The sequence below is a fragment of the Ictalurus furcatus genome, chromosome 7 (genome assembly GCF_023375685.1).
Source record: "Ictalurus furcatus strain D&B chromosome 7, Billie_1.0, whole genome shotgun sequence".
Lineage (NCBI taxonomy): Eukaryota > Metazoa > Chordata > Actinopteri > Siluriformes > Ictaluridae > Ictalurus > Ictalurus furcatus.
In genome coordinates this window covers 27,058,733-27,085,058 of record NC_071261.1, presented here as the reverse complement: position 1 = coordinate 27,085,058, position 26,326 = coordinate 27,058,733, and the positions used below count along the sequence as shown (strand labels likewise).

Here is a 26,326-nt window from a genome sequence, read left to right as displayed (position 1 = left end):
ATTGCAATGTATTTGCTTCTCCAGCAAGTGCATTTTTATTCAGCAGTTTTCAGGTATGGGATTGATTACTGATTTGTCTTTTTTTCTTTCTTTCTTTTTTTTTTTTTTAAACACATTCCTGGCCAAAAACAAAACAACAAACAAACAAACAAAAAAAGACTTAATGGCACCCAGGTTCCCATATAGTCCAGATTCCCAAGAATCACAGTTCATGCAGGTTTTGCGTTACATAGCCTAAAACTACACAGACATCTATTATTTTATTTATATAAATCAAATGTTATATATTCAGACTGTTTTCAACAGCATGCACATACACACACAGACAATAAAAAACATTATCACTTGATATTAACGCTCCCTTAAGTTACTTTACTTACTGCATTAGTTAACATGAACCAACCATTAACATCAGTAATAATAAACCATAAGTAATGTTAAAAAAATAACTTAACTGAGTACACTTGCATTGAGTAATGTTTATTCAGACCCCAATTAAAAATAAATCCAGATAAATTAGCTAAATGTAATGTTGAAAATGTCCTGAAAGCTGGTCTCCAGGTGTAAATATTGGACCTTGCTTTTCAGCCACAGTTCTCAAAACTTGTTCATTAAGGTGCTGTTTATGTTGGTCACTGTGGAATTCATTTTACTCAGTGATAGTATGATTATTAGTTAACAGAAGTTATTTATGGTGTATTAATGCTGAGGTTCCTGGTTTGTTCATGTTAAATAATGTCAATTACAGAAACCTTAAAGTCAAGCATCAGTAAAATCCTTGAAGATTCCTCATATACATCGTGATGCAGTCTGAACTGGAATTGATTGATAGATTAGGATTGAGAAGAAGTGATCCATTTGGCACAGGAAGTAAAAACAGCCATATTTGACAACACAGAAAGGTTCAGAGTCCCATCTGTTCGCACGAAAAGTATGATTGCCGACACATGGCTGGTCAGAGAGGATGTAAACACTATCTGTCAGGCATTTTCACAGGCCGAGACTGATGACTTTACATATACTGTGTTCTTCTCAGACTGTGGCTTACTGTTGTTTTTGGCATATGGGCAAATGTCACAAAGAACAGGATGTGGCTTTTTATATGACTCAATACAGCGTAAACCCTTTAAACACTCCTTAAACCAGTACACCTTTAAAAAGAGAGAGACAGGAGTAAAATACTGATTGAATACCATCACCTTGAGCAATAATCATAAACAATATGTAGAAGGCACTTCTGGACCAGAGACATGTGGGTCACAGTGCAAGCATCCAGGCATCCAGATGTCCGTCTGTTTACACAAACATAGTCAGTGATAGCCACTAAAAAGAGAAAAGGGAAAACTGATTAGTCATATACAGTGGTGCTTGAATTTTCTATACTTCTGCATAAATATGACTTAAAACAACATCAGATTTTCGTAAAAGTAGTAAAAGACAAATTATGATGTTTTTCTTTAATTAATGTTGACAAATTGCTGCGGTATAAGAGAAATTAAACACTTCAGGATGTGCTGTGATAGGAAATCCATTATGTTTTATTCATTACGTAATACACTACAGTCAGGAGAAATGTATTAATCTCCTGATTAGGAGAAAGTTGAGGATCAAACCTGGTTGAAGTCTAGGGAGATGATTCCATCAGTATCGGTGTCTAAAGTGTAAAATGTCTCTGCAGAAACAAAACAGCGGAATAAGAAAGTTACAGTGATGTTAGGTTTTGCAATCCTAGAGTCTAATCACACTGAATACAGAGTTTTAAGGATCAAATCGAATCGAGTGTCATTTGAGAGTGTGCACTGATCACTCACTGAACATGGTCTCCAGACGCACTAGACAGCAGACGAAGTTGTCGAAGTCGACGGTCAGGTCCTGCTCTGCGTAGCGCAGAATAATCAGCTGGAATATATGATTGTTCAGCTTGATGCCTGGTGAGAAAAAAGGGAAACAATATTTAAAATGTAAACCTGGATACACATGCACACTAGAGGAAACTGACCACAGAGAGGTACGAATAAACAGTAAGTATTATGTGTTGCATTGATTCAAGGTCCTGGAACATGTGCTTTTCTCTAGAGAGCCACAATTCCTAGCCTCAGCCCTGGATGGACTGCTGTACAGGTAGATGTCCTGATAAATGAATGGACTCACCTGCTGATTCGAGGGCCATACGCAACTCATATGAGCTCATTGTGCCAGACTTGTCCACATCAAACTTCCTGAACACTTCCTGAGCAAGGAGAAGAGATAAACCAATTCTTAAATGTATAATTCAATAACCCCTGTATTCCAATCACAAGTCAAATGCCTGGACAAGAAGTAAAGTGTTTGTCATGTAGCCCAAATAACATTTATTTACTGTTATTTGCATCAATAGATTTCTGGAAGATGTTATATTGATCAAATGAGCTAACTAGCAACATGCATGTTACATGTTCTAACATATTACATTTTAATTGTCTCTTTTGTAGAAATATTTAAGTAGGTGATGAATTTAAGCAGACTCACCAGATAGTGTTTGATTTTCTCCCACAGCACGTGGAACTCTGTGAGACCCAGCTTACCACTGCCATCTACCTGAACATGTCTGTTACAGAGAATAACATGTGGGGAGGGAGACACGGACATGCCGTGCAGACAGACGGTGAAGAAACAGAATCCAGACTGAGAGGCATTCAAGAGAGGATGGACAATAAATGGACAGACTCAAATAAGCAAATGCTACTACTACAGCTACATTTCATTTATGGCATTTGGCAGACACCCTTATCCATAGAGACTTACACTTTATCTCATTTATACAACTGAGCAGTTGAGGGTTAAGGGCCTTGCTCAGGGGCCCAGCAGTGGCAGCTTGGCGGTACAGGGATATGAACTCACTTATCTTATGAGCAGTAGGCCAACGTTTTAACCACTGAGCAGCAGCTGCTGCCGCCTACTACTACTACTACCACTACTACTATCACTACTACTACCACTACTACTGTCACTACTACCACTATCACTACTATTACTAATACTACTGTCACTACTACCACTATCACTACTACTACTATCACTACTACTACTACTACTAATACTTCTGTCACTACTATTACAACCATCACTACTACTAATACTACTATCACTACTACTACTACTAATACTACTGTCACTACTACTAATACTACCACAATCACTACTACTAATACTACTACTGTCACTACTACCACTATCACTACTATTACTAATACTACTGTCACTACTACCACTATCACTACTACTACTATCACTACTACTACTACTACTACTACTAATACTTCTGTCACTACTATTACAACCATCACTACTACTAATACTACTATCACTACTACTACTACTAATACTACTGTCACTACTACTAATACTACCACAATCACTACTACTAATACTACTACTGTCACTACTACCACTATCACTACTATTACTAATACTACTGTCACTACTACCACTATCACTACTACTACTATCACTACTACTACTACTACTAATACTTCTGTCACTACTATTACAACCATCACTACTACTAATACTACTATCACTACTACTACTAATACTACTGTCACTACTACTAATACTACCACAATCACTACTACTAATACTACTACTACTACTACTGTCACTACTATTACAACCATCACTACTACAAATACTACTGTCACTACTACTACTACTACAAATATTAACACTACTGTCAATAGTATTACAACCATCACTACTACTAATGCTACTATCACTACTACTGTCACTACTACTAATACTAACACTACTGTCAATACTATTACAACCATCACTACTACTAATACTACTGTCACTACTACTAATACTACTGTCAATACTATTACAATCATCACTACTACTACTAATACTACTATCACTACCACTAATAACACTACTGTCAATACTTTTACAACCATCACTACTACTAATACTACTGTCACTACTAATACAACCATCACTACTACTAATACTACTATCACTACTACTAATACTACTGTCACTACTACTACTACGAACACTACTGTCAATACTAATACAACCATCACTACTACTAATACTACTGTCACTACTATTACAACCATCACTACTACTAATACTACTGTCACTACTACTACTACTACTACTAATACTAACACTACTGTCAATACTATTACAACCATCACTACTACTAATACTACTGTCACTACTACTACTACTAACACTACTGTCAATACCATTACAACTATCACTACTACTAATACTACTGTCACTACTACTACTACTAACACTACTGTCAATACCATTACAACTATCACTACTACTAATACTACTGTCACTACTACTACTACTAACACTACTGTCAATACCATTACAACTATCACTACTACTAATACTACTGTCACTACTACTACTACCACCATCACTACTACTAATACTACTGTCACTAATACTACTACTACTAACACTACTGTCAATACTATTACAACCATCACTACTACTAATACTACTGTCACTACTACTACAACCATCACTACTATTAATACTACTGTCACTACTACTACTACCACCATCACTACTACTAATACTACTGTCACTACTACTACAACCATCACTACTACTAACACTACTGTCACTACTACTACAACCATCACTACTACTAATACTACTGTCACTACTACTACTAACACTACTGTCAATACTATTACAACCATCACTACTACTAATACTACTGTCACTACTACTAACACTACTGTCAATACTATTACAACCATCACTACTACTAATACTACTGTCACTAATACTACTACTACTAACACTACTGTCAATACTATTACAACCATCACTACTACTAATACTACTGTCACTACTACTAACACTACTGTCAATACCATTACAACCATCACTACTACTAATACTACTGTCACTACTACTACTACTACTAACACTACTGTCAATACTATTACAACCATCACTACTACTAATACTACTGTCACTACTACTAATACTACTGTCACTACTACTACAACCATCACTACTACTAATACTACTGTCACTAATACTACTACTACTAACACTACTGTCAATACTATTACAACCATCACTACTACTAATACTACTGTCACTACTACTACAACCATCACTACTACTAATACTACTGTCACTACTACTACTACTAACACTACTGTCAATACCATTACAACCATCACTACTACTAATACTACTGTCACTACTACTAACACTACTGTCAATACTATTACAACCATCACTACTACTAATACTACTGTCACTACTACTAACACTACTGTCAATACTATTACAACCATCACTACTACTAATACTACTGTCACTACTACTACAACCATCACTACTACTAATACTACTGTCACTACTACTACTAATACTACTGTCACTACTACTAATACTACCACAATCACTACTACTAATACTACTACTACTACTACTGTCACTACTACTACAACCATCACTACTACTAATACTACTGTCACTACTACTACTAACACTACTGTCAATACCATTACAACCATCACTACTACTAATACTACTGTCACTACTACTAACACTACTGTCAATACTATTACAACCATCACTACTACTAATACTACTGTCACTAATACTACTACTACTAACACTACTGTCAATACTATTACAACCATCACTACTACTAATACTACTGTCACTACTACTAACACTACTGTCAATACCATTACAACCATCACTACTACTAATACTACTGTCACTACTACTACTACTACTAACACTACTGTCAATACTATTACAACCATCACTACTACTAATACTACTGTCACTACTACTAATACTACTGTCACTACTACTACAACCATCACTACTACTAATACTACTGTCACTAATACTACTACTACTAACACTACTGTCAATACTATTACAACCATCACTACTACTAATACTACTGTCACTACTACTACAACCATCACTACTACTAATACTACTGTCACTACTACTACTACTAACACTACTGTCAATACCATTACAACCATCACTACTACTAATACTACTGTCACTACTACTAACACTACTGTCAATACTATTACAACCATCACTACTACTAATACTACTGTCACTACTACTACAACCATCACTACTACTAATACTACTGTCACTACTACTACTACTAACACTACTGTCAATACCATTACAACCATCACTACTACTAATACTACTGTCACTACTACTAACACTACTGTCAATACTATTACAACCATCACTACTACTAATACTACTACAACAACTACTACTACTAATACTACTGTCACTACTACTAATACTACTACTATCACCACCACCACCAACAACTAATAAAAAATCATGGGCTCAAACAAACAAAATTTTACATTTATATAGCATGTAGACAGAAAGAAGGAAGAAGGAAGGAAAGAAAGAAAAACAAAACAAATGGAAATAATGACAGAATAAACAAAAAGAAAATGGAAAAAAAATGACAATAAACAAACGGAAGAAAGAATTAATGCTCCGTGTGAGAAGCGCTGAGGTAAGGATACGTCCATGAGGTTGATCATACTGCGGCACGCCTCCTGGGTAAAGCCGTCTGTCTTCAGATCCTTATCTATGAGAAAGAAGGAGAGTTTACATTTATGCACAACACACAGTAACTTTATTAGTATCAGATATTCAGCCTAAATGTTTTACATATGTATGAAATGAATTCTGTTTTAAAGAAAGATTCGCTGATCATGTTTTAAAGACTCACGCTTGCTGATGATTCTGTTCAGAATGGTCTGGAGCTCTGTAACACTGATCTCCATGTCCTACGGAACACACACAATAAATATAGTGAAATAAGCATGTGAACTCATGATACTTTTTATCTTTATTTTTTTTTTTTCCAAATGTAGTGTGATAGCAATGCGTGAACATTTGAATATGGATAAGCGCTCCTGGCCCTACCTCAACATTCTTCTTTATTACACATAACTTCATTTATGGACTGTAATGTTTGGATTTCTTGTGAAAAATTGGTGAAAATTTCATGTGAATAGCCACATTGGAAATATATTCACTGAAAAAAATGTTGACGCGTTACAATACTTATTTCCCCCCACTGTATGCTGGATTAAGGAAACACTTGTATGAACTACAAGTTTCCTCTCTAGAAAGAATATACTCCCTCTGAGAAAGCATATTGTGGTTAGTTTTCCTAATTTACTAACATTAACTGGCTATTTTTAACTAAGTTAGCCTGTTTTGCTAATGCCAGGTTGGACTAGCATTGATTCCAGTAGCTAACATACCATATTAAACAAAAGTATTGATGTACACATTTATATAATGAGCATAATTTCTGTATAGTTGAATTAGGTTCATAAAATAAATCTATACTGAGGGAATCCATGGAATAAAGAGCTGCAAAACATTTGAGAACCCCTGCCTATCACACAACGTGCTGGTTCTTACCGCTCCTGCCAGCTGTCTGAACAGACCCTTGAATCCAGCATCAATTTGGCTCTCATCCAAATAATTCTGACAGAAAGAAGAAAGATGTACATAGACAAACAGTGCTAGTTAGCAACAAAATTCTTAACTTTTTTTAAAAACTTTTTTTAATGCCTGGTAAGATTCTTGAGAACAGATTTGAGGACACAAGAGTACCACTTATGGAGTATTTTAGGAATAGGAAATTTTGTTTAGAAGCAGAGATTAGTATACAGTTTGTACATTATCCTTTATGTGAGTTAAGAAAGTTTGACATTTAGGCATCTGCATGTTTCCCAACTCACCACTTTGGGAAGATCAGCTTTGACTTCGTCATCCAATTCCCTAAAACAGGAGGAAATAAGTTGGGGTCAGTAATCACTCTAAACGCATATATACATGACAAAAACGGCAATGACTGACTTAAATTCTTTTACTGTGCATGGACAATAAAAGCTGTCTCTGTGCATCAGCTCACGGTTTAAATTTGTATAATAATCTGGATGATTCACTTGATAGGACTTGTTTTCTAACCCTCTAGCCTACTAGATTCTATACATGAACAAATGAATTGAATTCTTTTTATTTTTGTTAAATTCCTACCATTAACTGATTTGTCCTGAGTAAAAGCACACTTTACAGCTGGAAGTAATAAGCACTGACTCTTACAATAGTACAATACAATAAAATACAGCAGTGAAGATCATTAAAAGTCTACTGTATTATGTATTGGTCCTAAACACTATCCGAATTCTATCGTTCCTTCCCTCTTCCCCATCACTCACACAGAGTCAGCGGGTTTTTCAGAGAAGACACGCAGCACAAAGTTGGCTTCTTTCTGTGGCTCAAACGTGGACGGGACAATGATGTACTCTCCAACAGGAAGGCGGAGGCGTGAGCTGACCTCACGCAGGTTGATGAAGGTCTCAGAGCGAGCGCTGGAGCCGTGTGTGATGAAATAATCTCGCTTCAGGTGAACTGCTGGCTGACCTACAAACTACCAGAAATAGAGGACATATCTATGAACCTTTGTCTTGACAACTGTAAATGTGTTTACATACCTGATGTTCACCCAGACACACAGTTATTTGTGTAGTTATTTCATAGAGTATAGTTGGAACTTTTCATATAGAAGCTAACACTCAAGTCAAAAATGAGAAAACCTCAGCAGCCACCATCATACCTCACTGGGAACCTGAAAGAGAGGGACATGAGATAGTAAGAGACAATAAACTGAAGTGATATTAAACAGGTTCATTTGATGGAACGGTTTTCAAACAGCGCGCACCTCGTACACTGCGAAGCCGATGGTCTCCATGTCTTTGCCCTCTTTGCGCTGTTTCCTGCGGTCTTTCTGCATCAGAGCCACCAGGAAGGTGCAGTCGTTCTTTCCTGCCGAATCCGGGATCTTCAGGTTGATCTTGAACTGAGGGTTGATCCAAAATGTAGCTGAGGATTGTGGGTAAATCGAAGGAGAAGGATTAAGACTCGGACAAGAAACTTGACAGTGGTGACTTTATCTTATTGTGCAGCGAACACGCGCGCAAGCACGAACACACACCTGGGTAGTTCCTGCAGCCTCCAGCCGTGCTGCCTCTCCTCCACTCGCCCTGGTAGAGTGATGTGCTCCACTTCTTTATCTGACTGGCTTCCAGAGCATCCGCTGTCAGGTTACAGATCTCCAACCTACTGTACTCTCGCAGGAAGTCCTGGAACGACATCCTGAGAAAGAGAGAGCGAGAGAGAGAGAGAGAGAGAGAGAGAGAGAGAGAGAGAGAAAGAGAGAGAGAGAAACACAGAGAGAGAGAACATAGAGATGGAGAAAGAGGATAGAGAGAGAAGAGGAAGTAGAAAGAGGGTGAGTGAGAGAAGAGAGAGACATGAAATAGAAATGAAGACAGAAATAGGGAGAGGGAAAGTGAGAAGATAGACAGATAGATAGACAGACAGACAGAAAAGAGAAATAGAGAGAAAGTGAGAGACAAAACAGAAACAGAGAGAGAGAAGGAGAAAAGTGAGGGAAACTCAGAGGTCAGTAATGATGCACTGAAATTAGTAATAAAGCAAAACTTCATAAATCATCACAAACACACACACACTTACCAGAACTCTCCGTCCTCGCTGCGGTTATTCAGTTTGCTCCTGGTGGACGGGTCCACACTGTCCCACTCTCTAGCACTGAAAACAGCACAGCAGTATGAGCAGCGTCACATCATCAGTGTTCTGAATTATGTTCTGCTTAAAGACTTCTCCTTCTTACTTATCGCTCCAAGCTCCAGTCCACTCCACCTCTCCCCAGGGGTTTCTGATGCGAACCAGCTTGGTGGGGGTTCCTCTGAAATTCACCTAACACACACATTTTATTGTGTATACAGCAGTATAGAAATACAGACCAACAGCACTAACGTCATATATCTATACTAGTTTAGCACAGTGTACGGGCAGACATGTTTGAGTGTGTGTGAGTGTTTGAACACTGCCAATGCAGCTAAAATCCAATGGGCTCAAACTGTTTGCGTTTTTTTCCCCAAAATGCCTTTGAAAGAGAAACAAAATGTAGACAGACTAACACACATTATCTAATCGAATTACACAAAAGCACAAATGACCATTCTAAGTTTAGTGGTTTTTTTTGGTTTGAACGATGGGGTTAAAGCTTTCTGTTGGAATTGCGAGAAAAGACAGCATGAACCCAGTAGAGCGTTACAGACTTGAAATACTTCCAAAAGCAGCTGTCTTTTTATCATTCTTATCATACCATTGACGAAACCTTGTGAGTTAATGCATTGCGCAACCCAAACATAGTTATTTATAGATAATATTTCAGTCCTCACGTCTAATGTCACAACCAGCTGTCACTAACTCACCTCTTCCACTCCTGTCACAGAGTAGGCGTGGCCTTTAACCAGTTTCTTGAAGGTGACGGCCTCCATGTCACGAGTATTGCTGATCTACAGGCAACAAATAAAACAAGACAGAAATAGCTGATTACAGAGTTCTGAGATTTGTTACTAGTCACTGAATACAGGAACCTACTCATCAAATCAGGGAAGATAAATATATTTTAAAGTAATGACAATTCAGTACTTCTTATGTGTATTGGACTTTAAATCTATATGATTTTGGTCCGGTAAAAGACCCATGTTTCTTTTAAAATGAATCACGTCTGATGGGAGATTAAAGAAAAAACCCCGAAGTGTGCAGAGTGTTGCACGTCCAGGACCTAAGTTGTCAGTCCTGTTCTGAAAATATATATTTTTTAAAATATAAATGGGTGGAGAATGTGTGCAAGTATGTGATGCTGACATCTATGGAGCAGCCCAGCAGAGATCCTCTCTCCACGGCCCTCTTTATGATGGTGTAAAGATCAGCGGGAGGTTTGCTCAGCTCGTACATCTCCGTCACACCACCCGTGAAGTCCTCAAAGCCTTCTGACGTACTGCCGCCTGACAAGGCCTCGTAGCAGCCGTTCAGCCTGACATACACACACACACACACACCATATAGACCACTTAATCACTATTAGCGCCACAGACAAAATACAATACTAAGCATGACAATTAAATAAGGAACAATTTTCTTTGTATAGCTCTTTTAACAAGATACACGGTCACAAAGCAGCTTTAAGCTACACTGAGCAAACCAGAGGTGACCACGATGAAAGAATACCTGAAAGTACACTTAAGAGGAACCAGACTCAAAACGGGAACCTATTATACAGGTATAAGAGAGAGTCTTGGGTGTAAAGTGTTTTTGAGGAAGTGCAAACCTTTCAGCTCCGTTTTATTAACCTCAGTGTGAGGGAAAACAGTTAAACTTATAGATAAAAACTAAAAGAAAGTGATAGTATCACTGTAAATCTCTGTTTATAAATGCTATGTGCTTCAAGTACCTACTTAGACCGAGCAATCCATTTCCATTTAGACCCAGATTGCTTCCAATAAAACAAAGAGTCACAAATTTTTTCAACTGACCTAAATCTACTCTTTCCAGAGTTTTTAAACTGATCCCATTGCCTGAACCAGAGCAGTGTGGGGGCCTGTTTTTAAATTCCCGCTTTCTGCTCGTGAACTTGGCCCAGGTTTCAAAAAAACAATGAAAACAAGTCATTTAAACCCTGTTATGGATAAGGAATGAATAAAACTTGTAAGAACAAGCCAATGTAGTTTTTTTCTTTAAAAAAAAAAAAGAAAAAGAAGAAGAAACTGGTCATTAGTAAGTAGCCGTCACAATGGCTTTATGTTCAACCTGGTTGTCCTGTAATAATCGTGTCTAACTGCTCCCACATGCATGAGAATAAAAACGTCATGTCCCACAGAAACCTGCTGCACAATTGCCTAAACTCACAACGTGGTTACTTTTTTTTTTTTGATGTTCCAGGACATGATTCCCAACTCAACCTGAAAATCTGTAAATGTCAACACACTTAGCCAGTTTCGGAGTGTATGTCTAGGAAACGTTTGGTATCTCTGTCTACGATTTATTTTTTTTTTTTGGTGTGTGTGCTCCTTGTCGTACTTGGCGTAGGCCTTTTCCACCAGAGCGCTCCAGAACTCGCCGCCCTCCGCCGAGTGCACGAACAGCAGCTTCCCGTCTTTAAATGGCAGCCTGTCGTCAATCACCACATCAACCCACTCACCAAACTGCCAGAACTACGAAAAGAGAGAGACAGAGTGTATGAGAGAGACAAAACAGAGAAATAAGGAGACAACCACCACCAGGTGGCAGAATGTCAGTCATTTGTGAAGTTGCATGCGCAAGCACACACACACACACACACACACACACACACACACACACACACACACCCACATTTGCATTCTGACCAAACCAGCACTCTTAGGAATGTCAATTAACTTTTCAAGTACCATCACCGAGGGGCAGATCACTCAAACAGGAGACAATTCAGAGCAGAATTTAAACCGGCATTAGAGCACGCTCAAGCTAGCGGACTATGTGAAGTGTGTGAGGGACATTTCGCTTGCTCTGAGACAATGACTGCATCTCACTGTCAGCAAGAGAAGCAGGAGACACAAATAATCCGATACTGATCTCATAATGAAATCCTACGATCATGTCGTCTCTGAGCAGCTGTACTGATCTCTCTCAGCAGGACATCTGTGTAGAGTTACACTGTGTCTCTGGAAAGCTTCATTCTGACTCTCACGCCTCGCTGTACTCTTCCCACTCACATGCCAAGTCATTAAATCCTTTCTGCTCCAGTGCATGTTACTAAGCATTGCATAGTCGTTTTATTCCATGATGTTACACTGGGAGTTTATAACGGCGTCTAAACTCTGACCTTTGGTGTACAACAATAAATTTTGTTATCATCATGTGTGTTTTTCATACTATATTACCTCCGAACAGGGTTTTTATACTGATAGTACTCTAGTACACCTAGTGAGCCTAGTGAGACTTTAAAGCGCTTCTGTAAATCCCTCTGGATAAGGCCATCTGCCAAATGCCATAAACGTAAATGATTTACTAATCAAATAAATTAGACTTTTGTATGCGAGTGTGTCAATTTGCCCCCTCCCCAATCATCTGATATGCAATGTTTCTTGACATCAGAAGTTTGAGAAAAGCACAAGAGCATGGAAGCAAACCAGGATGGATGAAGGCAGCAGAAGTGAGGAGAGAATTTCACTGTTTAAAACGTATATAACTTTAGCGCTACATGAAACATAATCCATGACAAAATCTCCATGTTGGATACTAACAAAGGTGTGTGGTGTGTAAGGAACAAAACACTCGAGGGCGTGATGTTCTAGTGTGACGACGCCCAATGTGAAGCAGAGCTGTTCCACTCGAAGCATGTATTGACATGCTTTCACCAGCGATTACAGCAATTTGTCAGAGATTACAATTGTTTATTTATTGATTGATGTGCGATAGGTATGACTTTTTAAAATTTTGTAATTACATTTAATCTTGGGGAATGTCCGTGAAACAAGTTTGATCCTATTATGACTTGTGTTATATGGCAGCTACACATAGTCGGTCCACTACTTGCTTCTCTCTTTAAGTTAATAATACAGAAAAAAGAAAAGAAAAAAAAAACCCAAAAAAACAACAAAAAACCAAACAAAAGCACTGTGGTCTCATTACAGAGAAACTGCAAAGCGCAAACAGTCCTGAAGTGATCCACCCTGAAGTCTTTCTCGGTGCCAGAAAGTCTAAAATGACACCTTTACCTCGGACACTTTGTTCCTCACAATATTTGCACTTCGAGGCGAAGTTGCAACTTGCAATTTCAACTCGTCAACTTGGGGTAAATCGATATGTCCTCCTTATCTGGATATAAATTAGCCTAGACTAGTTTTTCTTTTTTGTAGGCCTGTTTCAATTCATGACATACCACAGTTCCATTATCGCATGCTGTTGCCATATGGCAACAAGTACATTTTACCAGAATACTCAAATTATATCAACTTCTTTAAATTACAAAAAATGAATAAATGTTAACGTATATCAGATAGTGTTTAAACTTTTTTTCTTAATATTGAAATAAATATTGAAAAATGTATCCAATTATGAGAGCCCTCTGATGATGGCTTATTATACAGTGTCAAATAATTATACTTTTATTAACATCCACAAAAATAAAGTTATTTAATACGGACACTGAAGGAAAAAAAATATATTCTGCAGCACTCCACCCTATTACTTGTCAACTTTAAGATCTCACCGTAACAAAGCTGTGTCATTCATTGTCCTCCTAAAGCAGCACCAGGCTTATGAAATACAAGATGGTGTCACACCCAGTATGAACCAACAGCACACTGGAGGAGGTCAGACTGCACTGAGCAGATACTAATGCTGTAAGTGGCTTGGTGGCAGGCTGGATTAGGGATTAGGGGCAGGAAACTATTTTCTTCTGTGTGTTTTTAGTCTCGATACACACACTAGGAGATAATAACATCGCCATACTCTCAGTAAATTGTTTACCATTATACCACAGTGATGCTGAATTCTCTAATGTGATTGGTCAGAAGGTGTTGATAAATTTTCTATAATAGAGGCTTTGACACTAGTTGCAGCTGCAAGGCTTATATTAATGTGCTCGATCTAATACATTACAGTTTCTATATACAAATACAAATGTGTAATTGTTGATATGGTGAAGTTTTCTGTGAGGAGATGATTACTTGTCATTGTTGGAAGGAGTCTCCAGTGTCAGTGCTGTGTAACAGTCAGGGTAAAGCTGTAGCTTGGTCTTCAGGACAGTGAACTTTGCAGTTTCTCAAGCTTAAAATCTTATTTAACTTCAAGACAGAAAAAAAATTGAGAACAACTATTTAGCTTTAACGAAAAGGAACTAACTTCACATTATTTTCTAATAACCGGCATATCGGACATGATGTTCTGTGACGTCACAAAATAAGCGAATACACAGCCATGCCCTAGAATACATACATTCTGAGAACGTCTTGGTTTGCATGAAGTGCACTGAATGGGTTAAGAGTGAAGCTCGAGCTGTGTGCTATATGTACTGAGTGAAGTCTATACACTTGTTCATATTGATGAATAACTTTAATTACATTTTACATGATTATTCTCACATCAGTGCACGTGTTAAACCTGCTCTTCTGCCACAAAACTCTGATACTTCTGTCCAAAATCAGCTACAAGTGACACACAGTCCAGTGCGAGTGCGCGGTTTAAACTCCCAACCTGTTAACCTAATGAATAATTCTATTCCATTCTATTCCACTTTCTAACCGTTCTTTTCTATTTTACTATATTGCATCGTGTTCTCTGCTCTCCATTCTACTTCCTGCAACTCCATTCTATTTCATTTGTATTCTATTCTGTTCCTTTTCATTCCATTTCCAATCGTTTATATTCTATTCCATTTCATTTTCATTCCACTCCATTCTTTTCTATTCTACTCTCGTTTCACAATGTTTCATCTGTTCTATTCTCTATTCTATTCCTTTCTATCCATTCCATTTAATTCCCCTGGTTTCTGCTCAATTCCATTCTATTTCGTTCAATTCTATTCTAGTCCAGTTAGCTTTGTTCTTCCCTGTTCTATTCCAATACTTTCCATTCTATTCAATTTAATTCCATTCCATTCTAATCTACTCTATTTATCCTCTAAAAGTCCTTTTTATTCTCTCCTAACCCAAGCCATTCTATTTTCCAGTCCATTCATTTCTATTCCATTCCATATTTTCTATTCTGCCCCCTTCCTTTCTATCCATTCCATTTAATTCCACTGTTGTCTATTCAGTTCTATTTCTTTGCATTCTATTTCACTTTTATTAAGTTCCATTCTTTCCTATTCTATTCCACTATGCATTCCGTTCCATTTAATTCCACTGTATTCCATTCTTTTCTGTTCTCCTGTTTATACACTCCCATTCCACTCATTCTATGCTCCCTTCCATTCCATATTTCTATTCCCTTCCATTCCATATTATCTATTCTAGTCCATTCATTTCTATCCATTCCATTTAATTCTGCCAGTTTCGGTTCAATTCCTTTCTATTTATATTCCATTTTATTCTCCCCTATCAAATACATTCTAATTTATCCCATTCATTTCTGATTCATTTTATTCTGTTCCATTCTACCCACATCATTGGCTTTAACATCTCTTAAGTAAAGTTTAGTCTATCTGTGTGTGTGTGTGTGTGTGTGTGTGTGTGTGTGTACCTGGAAGTGAAAGATACCAGCATAGCCCTCGCTGAAACTCTGTCCATGTGGAACCACACGGTGCAGCAGATTATCATTAAGAGTGAGAGATGCAATAGCAGCCAGCAGCCAACAATCACCTGCACCACACACACACACACACACACACACACACACACACACACACACACACACACATTAATTCAGTCAGAGTTGGTAAAATGGAAGAGTGTGTACTCGTCCGGTTTTGTATACCCACTACTCCAATGCACCTAATTTTTGAATCTGCTCTATCAGAAGAGAGCTAGAATGGGATACCAAAGTGCTTACTTGGAAGAGTTATTATAATTATGGCCAGGTGCACTGTTTAACAAGATCCGTCATGCTTTTTTATGCTGTTTCAGACCAACATGATCCAAAAGAGCACTTGTAAACACAAGACAATGAAAATTACTTACTCATGTTTACTTTAAGGATTTTGTTACAGATGGTGCAAGTCTACACTGCATGTAATGTATTTAGTTCATATGAATAATCATTCAGGTGTAGTCCACGGAAACAGATCAACAGTGTGCCTGTCCATCTACTAATTAATGAATTCACTTTTCCAAGTGTCTTCTGCCTTTATTGTTTACATACCATGCTGTCTGAGCACTTTAACAAGGGATGAACTACTACGCTTAACAAGGGATGAACTACTACGCTTCCAAATATAGAGAGAACAACTGGACATTTTGGACTGTGCAAAAATAGGATGTCCTGTGTAAATTTATCAATCAATATTCACCACCAAAATATGACAGTAATTATATCAAGGCTCATCAAAAGGGCTCAGCCAGCAAGAATCTGGGATGTAACCCAAGAAACAGAGGTGGTGATTTGGCTTGCAGTTAATACATTAAGTGCCAGGATTATAAACAAGATGAGGCAGGTCTCCAGATGCAGAAACATTAATTACACCCAACCTCTTCGGTAATGAAACTGCTGTAGATGTAGGCACTTTAGTGTAGCTCCACAACATAATAAAGGAAACTGTGGAAAAAAGGCAGCCTTCTTTCCAAGGATGACAAATTAAGGGAAAATATGTTTGCTCAGTTATGTTGTAGAGGGCATTTATTTATTTTTGATGGTCTGTGTCCACTTGTTCCCTTAGAGGGAAGCGTCACAGCAAATCAATACAAAGTTCTTCGAACTGATCAACATATCCTCCTTCCGTCCCTTTTAACAAGGTACGAGGAGTGCCGTTAATGTTCCTTTAATGATGAGGATGAAAGTGACGCAAGCTATAAGCTACGGCCTTCACAAGCATCAGCTTTCAACCCCACTGAACACCTACAAGGGATTTTGGAGCGATGAGTTAGATAACGTTTTTCACCACCATCATCAAAACACCAAGTGAAGGAATATCTTTGGGAAGAACAAAGTTCGTCATTGCTCCAGTACAGTTCCAGAGACTTGCTGAATCTGTGCCAAGTTGCATTGAAACTGTTTGGGATTGTGGTGGCCCAAAATCTTACTAAGACACTTAATTTCTTTTAAATTCACCTGACAGGATTTACATAATTCTGTCTGGCTGCTCTACTGTAAAAGACTCACCCAGTGCTCCCTGACAGATATCTGTGCGAGTGGCTCCATGCGTGATGAACTGGGGACGAGAGCAGATCTCCTGTAAAACACAAACACACACACACACAATTCTATATGTTAACAAATGAGGACACAAGAGGAAACAAATGAGGGACACAAAAGGAAACAAATGAGCACACAAAAGAAAAGAAAGTCATTGTGGTCAGCCATATTGTCGAGCAACACCAACACTAGCACAGCAAAAACACAGATAATCAATGTTGGTTTACGCTTCGTAAGAGGTGCTCATGAGAAACACCCAAAGTGCTGAAATAATTTCCTCAAAATTGTTCATGTTATCTAGGTGTGTAATGCAATGCCACGATCTGTATCTGGCTTTAAACCCAAAGGGGTGTTAGCTAACCCAGAAGGTTTTCCCTTCTTTCTTTCTCTATATTTACTCTTATAGTTCATCAACCTCATCTACATTGGCGTTATATATTGGTCTTATTTACACCACCACAACCAAAGCTGAATGAATGAAAGCGGAAATGCTGCGCACACGTTTTTATTTAGTCCTGCAAGCTTCATACCTGACCGCTCGCATATAACTTCATGAAAGTAAAAAACCTCCCGCTTGCACAGTTTTTTGTGCCCCATGGGATCCCAGTCATGATGCTCACCTCTACTTTCAACCAGATGTAAACTTACTGTAAAGCTTCAAAAAAAAAAAACAATAGTGCATGTCTTGTCTGTATCTGTTTTGAACACAATATCTGTTCATTCCAAATTCGGATACACTCCTGATCTCATCGGAGCTTCAGAATCAAATCATTTCCCACCACCTCTTTCATACATCACTACTGGGGGAGAGAGTCAGCATATTTCTGTTTTGAGGAGTGGCGTAAGTAAACCTTCACCTCACCAAGTACTTTTATGACTTCCTTATAGGTTTGGAAGCATTCGCCAGCCTTTCCTCACATACCCCTTACACATTTCCTTGGAATTGTACTGCAAAATCAAAACCTACTCTGAATGGCTCTATTATTGGCACTTGGCCAACTCTTAGTCCTGCTGCGGCAGCTCTGCTCTCAGAATGAGCCCACAAGTCATTTAGCTAAATCAGTACCAGAGCAGCACCGATTCCTTTTGCTTTCCCACAAATCACTTAGAGCTTGACATGGACCATAACCTACACCCATACTCTGCCTTCTTTCTTTCCCACACTCATCCATAACAATAAGGCAGGTCTGATTGCTAACTGAGGCAGCTGTCATGCAGTAAGGTGCTGTAAAGTTCTTTGTCAAGGACTTAAGAAATCAGTCCATACGGGATTTTGCTGATTGTTGTGGCCAAAAGTGCTTCATTTTGCTGCGGCCTGTGTGATTTGTGCTTTTTTGCAGGAAACTACTTGAATTAGCGAAATTGCAACTAAACTGAATTGTCTATCACAGTAATGTTTGTTGGTAAATGAGACATTTTTTACATTTTTTTAACACATATGAATCGAAGAGGGCTTTGGCTGAATATGCGTTGTGAAGATGTTAGATGATTGGCCAAAATCTGCTGTAACTTTGAAAAATTTTAAGCTCCTCCAATTAAGAGAAACCAGGACTGTTTTTCAGTCTTGGACCACAGTACCAGGAACCTTTTATCTTCCTGCTCCAGTGTATGTACTTTCCTGCAAACCAGGAACTACAGCGGTAGAGCTTACAATCAAAGTTTTCCAAACCCAAGCATCACAGAAAAACTCACTTTCTTACACGTGATTTGGAGATACTGTGTTTAGCTAACAAGAATATTTCTGTTTTTACACAGATGGTGAGTTAACATCATATTTGTGCAGCAAAACAAAACAGAACATGACTCCAATCTCAACCGCTTCCATGTTCGATGTGTTGCTGTATTTAAATGATTGCAGAGATCATCTGAAACTTGTGCGTTTCACCAGAGTGTTTGTGAACCAGTTAATTCCTTAAACAGTTCCATAACATTGGTGGAAATGTGTGTAATATATACAGTATACAGGGCAATCAAAGATGGCTTCTTGTTTTGAAAAAAAAAATGCTGGCAAATACCGGTTGAATAAAGAAATGAAATCCCTTACAGGGTGAAGAAATCATTCATTTATGCACGTGGAAGCACCAATGTGCTGACGAAAAGAAAGAAATGGCAATATGAATTCCTCAGGAAAGGAGGACTCTGAAGAGCTATAGTCTTTATTCTCTCTTTAAAAAAAAATTCTAATGTAGCACATCTGCTGCCTTAACAAAAAAAAAGTTAGCAAGTCCTTTCGGCTATATGCTATGGTGCTTTATTCTCACAATGTATATAAAAACAATATAAGAGTTTGGCTAGCATCTTTATTTTCACTCAATTTGTTTAAGCAGAATGAGTATATAGTCCCTTACCGGTGGCCTCATCCAGCGCACACCACTCGTTTTGGAGGAGCGGGGTCCGAGCTCATTAAAGCCCAGCGAGGAGGCGGTGGCAGGGAAGTACGAGTCCTCAAACAAGGTCCTGCTCTGGAGGCACTGCGCCCTAAGCATCTCGTAGTCCTGCCCCAAAAACTTGACAGCATTATAGTTCTGGCCCAAGCCTTCATTTCGGTCCCACTGACTGCGCAGCTTGGCCGCCACTCCCGTAGCGTAAATGGGCTCCATGACTGCCGCAGATCCGAGATGTCCAAAAAATTTAAGTTAACAGTTGACAACACAGTAGGCTGGGCAAGGTTAAGCCAATGAGGATCCGGATGGCCCAGTCACTGTTTTAGGGATTGAAGAGTGAAGGAAAGGGTGGAAGCTGGCTCATGTGGTGAAAAAGGTGAAGGCTGGTCCTGAAAGTCCTAAAACAGACAAGAAAACATGAAACCAAGTTTAGATAGGGTGTCAAATCTGATCAATGTGACATTTCCTTGAACACTGATTTGACTTGCAACATAGTCAAATGATCAAATTTTAATAACGGCATGTCAATATGGCTGAAAATGCTAAATTACATTTGAAATGTATTCCAAGTTTTAAAAGAGAAAAAAAAAAAGCTTCTGATTAGTCAGTGACCTCAACTTCAGCTCTGTTTAAGCCAAACCCAATTAAATAATCAAATGCCACTTCAGTGTCAACCAAAGGGTCTGAGAACAAATATACACAGCATGTGCAATCTGTATAGATTTGTTTTCTTATACACTGGATACAAAATCACCTTCACCATGCAAAATAATCAGACAAGAGAGTGTTGCTGTTCCTCAAATTACTGCAAAAATACTAGTGTACCTATTTTTCAAACTCGGTCGCTAGACTGAAGTGTAATGCCTTAGTACAGTCATTTACATGCATATCATTTACATATATTAAGTTAAAAGACATTTTTATCCAAAACAAACTTAGCAGTGAGACAATACAGTCAAGAGCTGAACAGCTGGCAAGAGTCTTGCTTAAGGGTCCAACAGGTCCAACTCTCTGCTAGTCACTGTTGCTATATGAGCCACCTCAAACCCTCACATGTTAGATCATTAGCTTGGCTTGCCCGTGAAAATTACACGATTTGTCTGGGCTATTATTATTTTATTTTTTAAATTTTTTTTAGAAATTGAGTGGTGGCTAGATATTTTTAGTATTAATAAATACAGTGGCTTGCATAAGTATTCACCCCACTTGACCTTTTCCACATGTGATAGTGTTAAAACCTGGAACTGAAATACAGGATTTATAGGTCATGAATCTACATAAAATAGGCCATCTGGCAATCTGGTCCAACCAGTTGTCAACCAGTCACATGATTAGTTGAACTGGAGTCCACCTTCGGCAATTAAACTATCACATCTAGGTCACATAAATAGAAAGACTCCAGTTCCTAGAAAGCCCAAGAGTTTGTTAGAGAACATACCTAACCAAACAGCATCAAAATCTCGAAGGAGCAATCAAAATAAATCCTGGAAAGGTATCAGTCAAGGAATGGTTACTGTAATTTCCCAAATTCTGAACACCTGCAGATCAGCACTGCATCAATTTTTGTGTCCAAAAGTCATACACCAGTTTAATAGAGGACTGGCCAGAGAAGCAACCAAGAGGACAAGAGTAAATCTCAACACAATGCTACCACCATTATGCTTTACTTCACAGCCTTTTTAATCCCATCCACTGACCAGTGAGTGAAAAAAACTCCCTACTGACTTTCAGAAACTATTTTTACTTAATATTTACAGTATATTTTTATATGCAACAAGTTCCAGTACTACACAAAACCATCAATGATGTGTTCTGATCCTTTGGTCTGCACTATTTTTACTATTTGAATAATTTTTTACTTTGCAATTAGCTTTCACAGATAACAGATCAACTTTTTCCTTTTTTAACCAAAGCAGCAAGACTTCCATTGGATATGGAAAAACTGATGAACAAAAAAAGACCGGGCAGAACACCGGAGTTTTAGCTTGCTTGAGGTCATATATAATAATGTCTGCCGATATATACAATTTGTCTTAGCTTATACAAGGACCATCTGAGTGCTTGTTTAAAGGAAAGCACATTTTCCTAGCTGTTTCAGGCAACAAAACTTTGTGCAGTTTCACTACAGCCTGTCTCAACATGCACATACTGTACCCAGAAGCAAAAATACAGTTCTACAACACAGCAGTAAGTGTGTGAATACAGGTTATTGTTAACGAGTTCTTAATGTCAAGTTGTTGGCAATACCGTTCAGTTGTCTTACAAAGGCTCTGCATGGGAGCTGAAGGAGGGACTCAACAGTCTTGGAAAATGCTTTTTGGGAATTCAAGCAAAGCCTGTTTTCTTTCTTTTGTTATTCATTCCCTGATTCCTTGGCCCAGTTTGTACTGCCAAGACCTGAAATACTGATTGATTAGTCACTGTTCAAACTGCTGTGCTAAGCTGGGACTTCTCATAGACAATGCCAAGCAGCTAAAGCAGCTGGGAGGGTGTGGTGTTCTCACATGGATAGCTGAATAGATGCCATGTGTGTGTGTGTGTGTGTGTGTGTGTGTGTGTGTGTGTGTGTGTGTGTGTGTGTGTGCGCTTGGAGTACACTGCAAAGAGTATTTGCACAATGAATTTGCATCCGAAGCTAATAGGTGCCAACAACCAGAGATCTGAGTACTTTTTTCCATGAATGCAATTCATGCATGTTTGTACTCCTTAGTCTTTACTTTCCTACTCTCTCTCTCTCTTTTTCAGCTGGTCTTGCAGATATTTTTTCTTTGTTACTCACTCTTATTGGCTAAAGACGAACAGCAGGTTTAGACCACAAGCCACAACTTCTCATTGCAGCAATCGCTGTCGTGCAACACTCTAAACAGCAACATGTTATAATCCTTTATAATGACTTCAGTGAGTCAGATCATTTGACTCAGCTCACTACTAAGAACTCCTTTGACTTCCAAATGGCTCATCAGTTATTTTTTCCAATATTGGACAAAGCTTGTGATATTTTCACTAGCGACTGTTCGTGTTTGGTTAACTGTGGCTGAAATTGTGACTTGAAATCTTTGCCTTCGAATTAAAAAAAATAACATTACGTTGCAGGAAAACAGGAAAACCCAGTTGGCTCGTATATGCAAGTCGGCTATCAAAGTTTACTTAAAAGTGTTGACTTGTTCACAAATGACACCTCGCACCTCAACTCTACACTATAATCCATTCAGGTATGATATTTTCACTTATAAAAACAGATGCAATCATCCTCCCAGGCCAGAATCTAAGCATTAACAACAACTTAAGAGGCTTTTTCTGCACCATATTGTGAGGACTGTGTAATGGCACAGTTATTATGGTAAATGGTCTGCACTTATATAGCGCTTTTTAACCTTAGCGGTTCTACAAAGCCCTTTATACTGTTTCTCATTCACCCATTCACACACTCACACACACACTCACACACACACTCACACACACACTCACACACACACACACCAAAGACAGTAGAGCAAGGCACTAGCTTGCCATTGGGATCAACTTTGGGGTTCAGTGGCTTGCCCAAGGACACCTCGGCATGTGGAGTCATGTGGGCTGGGAATCGAACCACCAACCCTACAATTAGTGAGCAACCCGTTCAATCCGCAGTCACCCATATTAGAGCGAGTTCATACACATTGCACAACCTCTGATATATATTCACACAAACGCGAACAAACAAACATGCACACACACGGAGAGCAGTACAGGTTTTCATACAAGAGCTGAAAAAGCAAGAACTAATCAAAGATGCATGGCTAATAAGCAACATGTGTAGCTGGCTAAATGATTCAGTCATCCCCTAAAATAGGCAGTCTATAGGCCTGATAATAGCTTGTTTATGATCTATCCAGGCAGCTGTGCCTTTAATTTACAATCTACTTAAAAAGTCATGCATTATAAGACATGATAAACAATGCAACATTAGATGCTGACTAATTATAAAATAGACAGACACCGGTACACCAGCTCATGTCTCGGCTTGCATAACTGCTTTCAGCTTATAACAACTGGTGATCCAAAATTAAACACCCACACTACACATATTCACATGTGCACATCCACATAAAAACAAATTCACATGCACAACACGTACAGATCACTGCATTAATACGATCGTATCGTATTTCCTGGATTCCATATATGTGAGTAAAGTTTACTTCTGGGTGTGGACTCTATGAAGCTGAGACTTCAGGCGATTATGTTGCAGCAGGTTTGCGTGTACTTGTAAGCCAAAGATGAAAAGACGAAACCTTTACCACTTCTCATACTAACATACACAAAATCCAGGAAATCACACTGATCAAATGAACTTCTGTTTTTTTTCCAGTGTAATAGTGGCTGACAGTCTAGACCAGATTCTTTATTTAGACAAAAGAGTGAACTGTTTATGAATTGGCATCAATCCCAGGTCTTAGGTTGGATCATAAGCAATTATATTCATTCTTTCAATCAATCTTATGAGGATCAGGAATCCCAGGAACACTGGGAATGAGGTGGGAATACACCCTGAATGGGACGCCAGTCGACCAAAGGTCATCTCACACACACACACGCACGCACACTTCCAATGAATTTTTCTGTTATTTGCCCTCTCTGTTTAATCAGCAAACTCATGACATGACTTATTAAAAAAATATTGACTGAACATGTAAAGACGAATGGACAAAAGTATACATTTCTTTTTTATCTTGGGTCTCAGGTGTCCCATCTGTTCAGCGCCCATGGCTCTAGTCAAAAGTGGGAACGTAGAGCACCAGTGCAAAACAAAACATAACTACCTTAAAACTATCTAAAATTAAGTCAAGTAGTTTTTTATTGTCATTCCTCTATATAACTTGTATAGATCTTGTTAGAAAAACTTTCATTTCTCCAGGACCACGGTGCAACACAGCTCAGTACGCAAGTCTACATAAAGTGCACTACACAACAGTGTGAGATGAGTGTATTGTTTACATAACAATAAATACACAAAACATGGGCTGTAAAAACTGTAAACTATTTTGCAGTGTAGCAACAATCATTAAGGCATTACACTGTCAATGGTGTCACTACTCAGCAATGTTAGTTGTTTATTCAGACCTTAGTAAACCAGAAATCTCATGTAGCTGGACCTTTACAAATTTTAGTTGAATACCCCTGTCCTAGAGAATAAAAACTTTCCAGGGTGAAGGTCTCAGTGTATAAATCTGCCATTAAAGGGGACGCCCCTGATGCTGGCATCAAGCCCGTAATGTTTCACATGCCTTAAAAACAAACTCTTGCAGGATCCTTTAGCAGTATGGGCTCAGTCTTGGGCATCAGCTGATACTGAGAAATGTACCAAAAACTGTTAACGTGTGCTCTAATAACTGATCTACATCTCTACAGAGTAAAGCTGAGCAGCTGCCTGTGCCAAAAGCAGCAACACACCCTGACAAAAGCCCACACTTCCTGTTGAGGTGGAGAGAAGCAAACAAGTGAAATGTGGTCCAAAATGATCACTAGATGTTCTCTAAGATCATATTGTAACACTATAACACAGTAACTGAGGGTGATTGTGTGAATAATGACACATTAGTGTAACACGGGTATGTCTGAGGGTTCTTGCTTAAAAGGCAGTGCGGAGTGTGCAGAAGAGATAAGAAATATGACTGCTATTTTAAGGGTTTGTGTCAGGTCAAAATGTTTCCACTTCCTTAATAATATTCCCTGATAAACCTAATAAGGGGCTGTTCATCAAACTGAGCACAGAAACCTAATCTAGATGTGTTGTTGTTTGTTTGTTTGTTTTTTAGACAGACTGTCCTGCAAAACATCTCAGCTGCTACAAGTGGATAAAATGACATCTTATTATCTTGACTAAAAGGACGTATTGTCAAAACAGCAAGATGTCCATGCAACAAATAAATAAAGGCATTCCTCGGGCTCCATAGTTTCTAACTTTTGAGTCAACACTGGATTGAAGAAGAAAAAAAGAAAAAGAAAAGCTAGCAACTGAGGAAGTTAAACAAAAATAAAATAAAAATAGATACCCAAACTTACCCAAGCCTTTCTGCTTCACTTCCCTGAACAAAAGCGTTAGTAATAAAGAGTTTTAGGTTTTATAGTCCCATCCGGACTCTGAGATTTCCACACAACCAACGTGAAGCCCTGCTGTCAGAACCGCCCTAACTCTGTGC

At 38.5% G+C, this 26,326-nt stretch overlaps 1 protein-coding gene across 1 annotated transcript; it reads right to left on the bottom strand.

The window, feature by feature from the left end:
• Window positions 1-72: 72 nt before the first annotated feature.
• Window positions 73-26,326, bottom strand: capn1 (calpain 1). The gene is made up of 22 exons (XM_053629596.1): window positions 26,190-26,326; window positions 20,109-20,542; window positions 17,728-17,797; window positions 16,153-16,271; window positions 12,007-12,140; window positions 10,795-10,963; window positions 10,356-10,439; window positions 9,749-9,834; window positions 9,592-9,666; window positions 9,050-9,210; window positions 8,777-8,937; window positions 8,672-8,683; window positions 8,274-8,485; window positions 7,794-7,833; window positions 7,471-7,536; window positions 6,767-6,824; window positions 6,558-6,622; window positions 2,509-2,577; window positions 2,152-2,230; window positions 1,812-1,928; window positions 1,614-1,672; window positions 73-1,323 (listed from the first exon to the last, which is right to left on the bottom strand). The coding sequence occupies exons 2-22, from the start codon at window positions 20,358-20,360 to the stop codon at window positions 1,297-1,299; spliced, it is 2,115 nt and encodes a 704-aa protein (XP_053485571.1). The 5' UTR covers window positions 20,361-20,542; window positions 26,190-26,326; the 3' UTR covers window positions 73-1,296.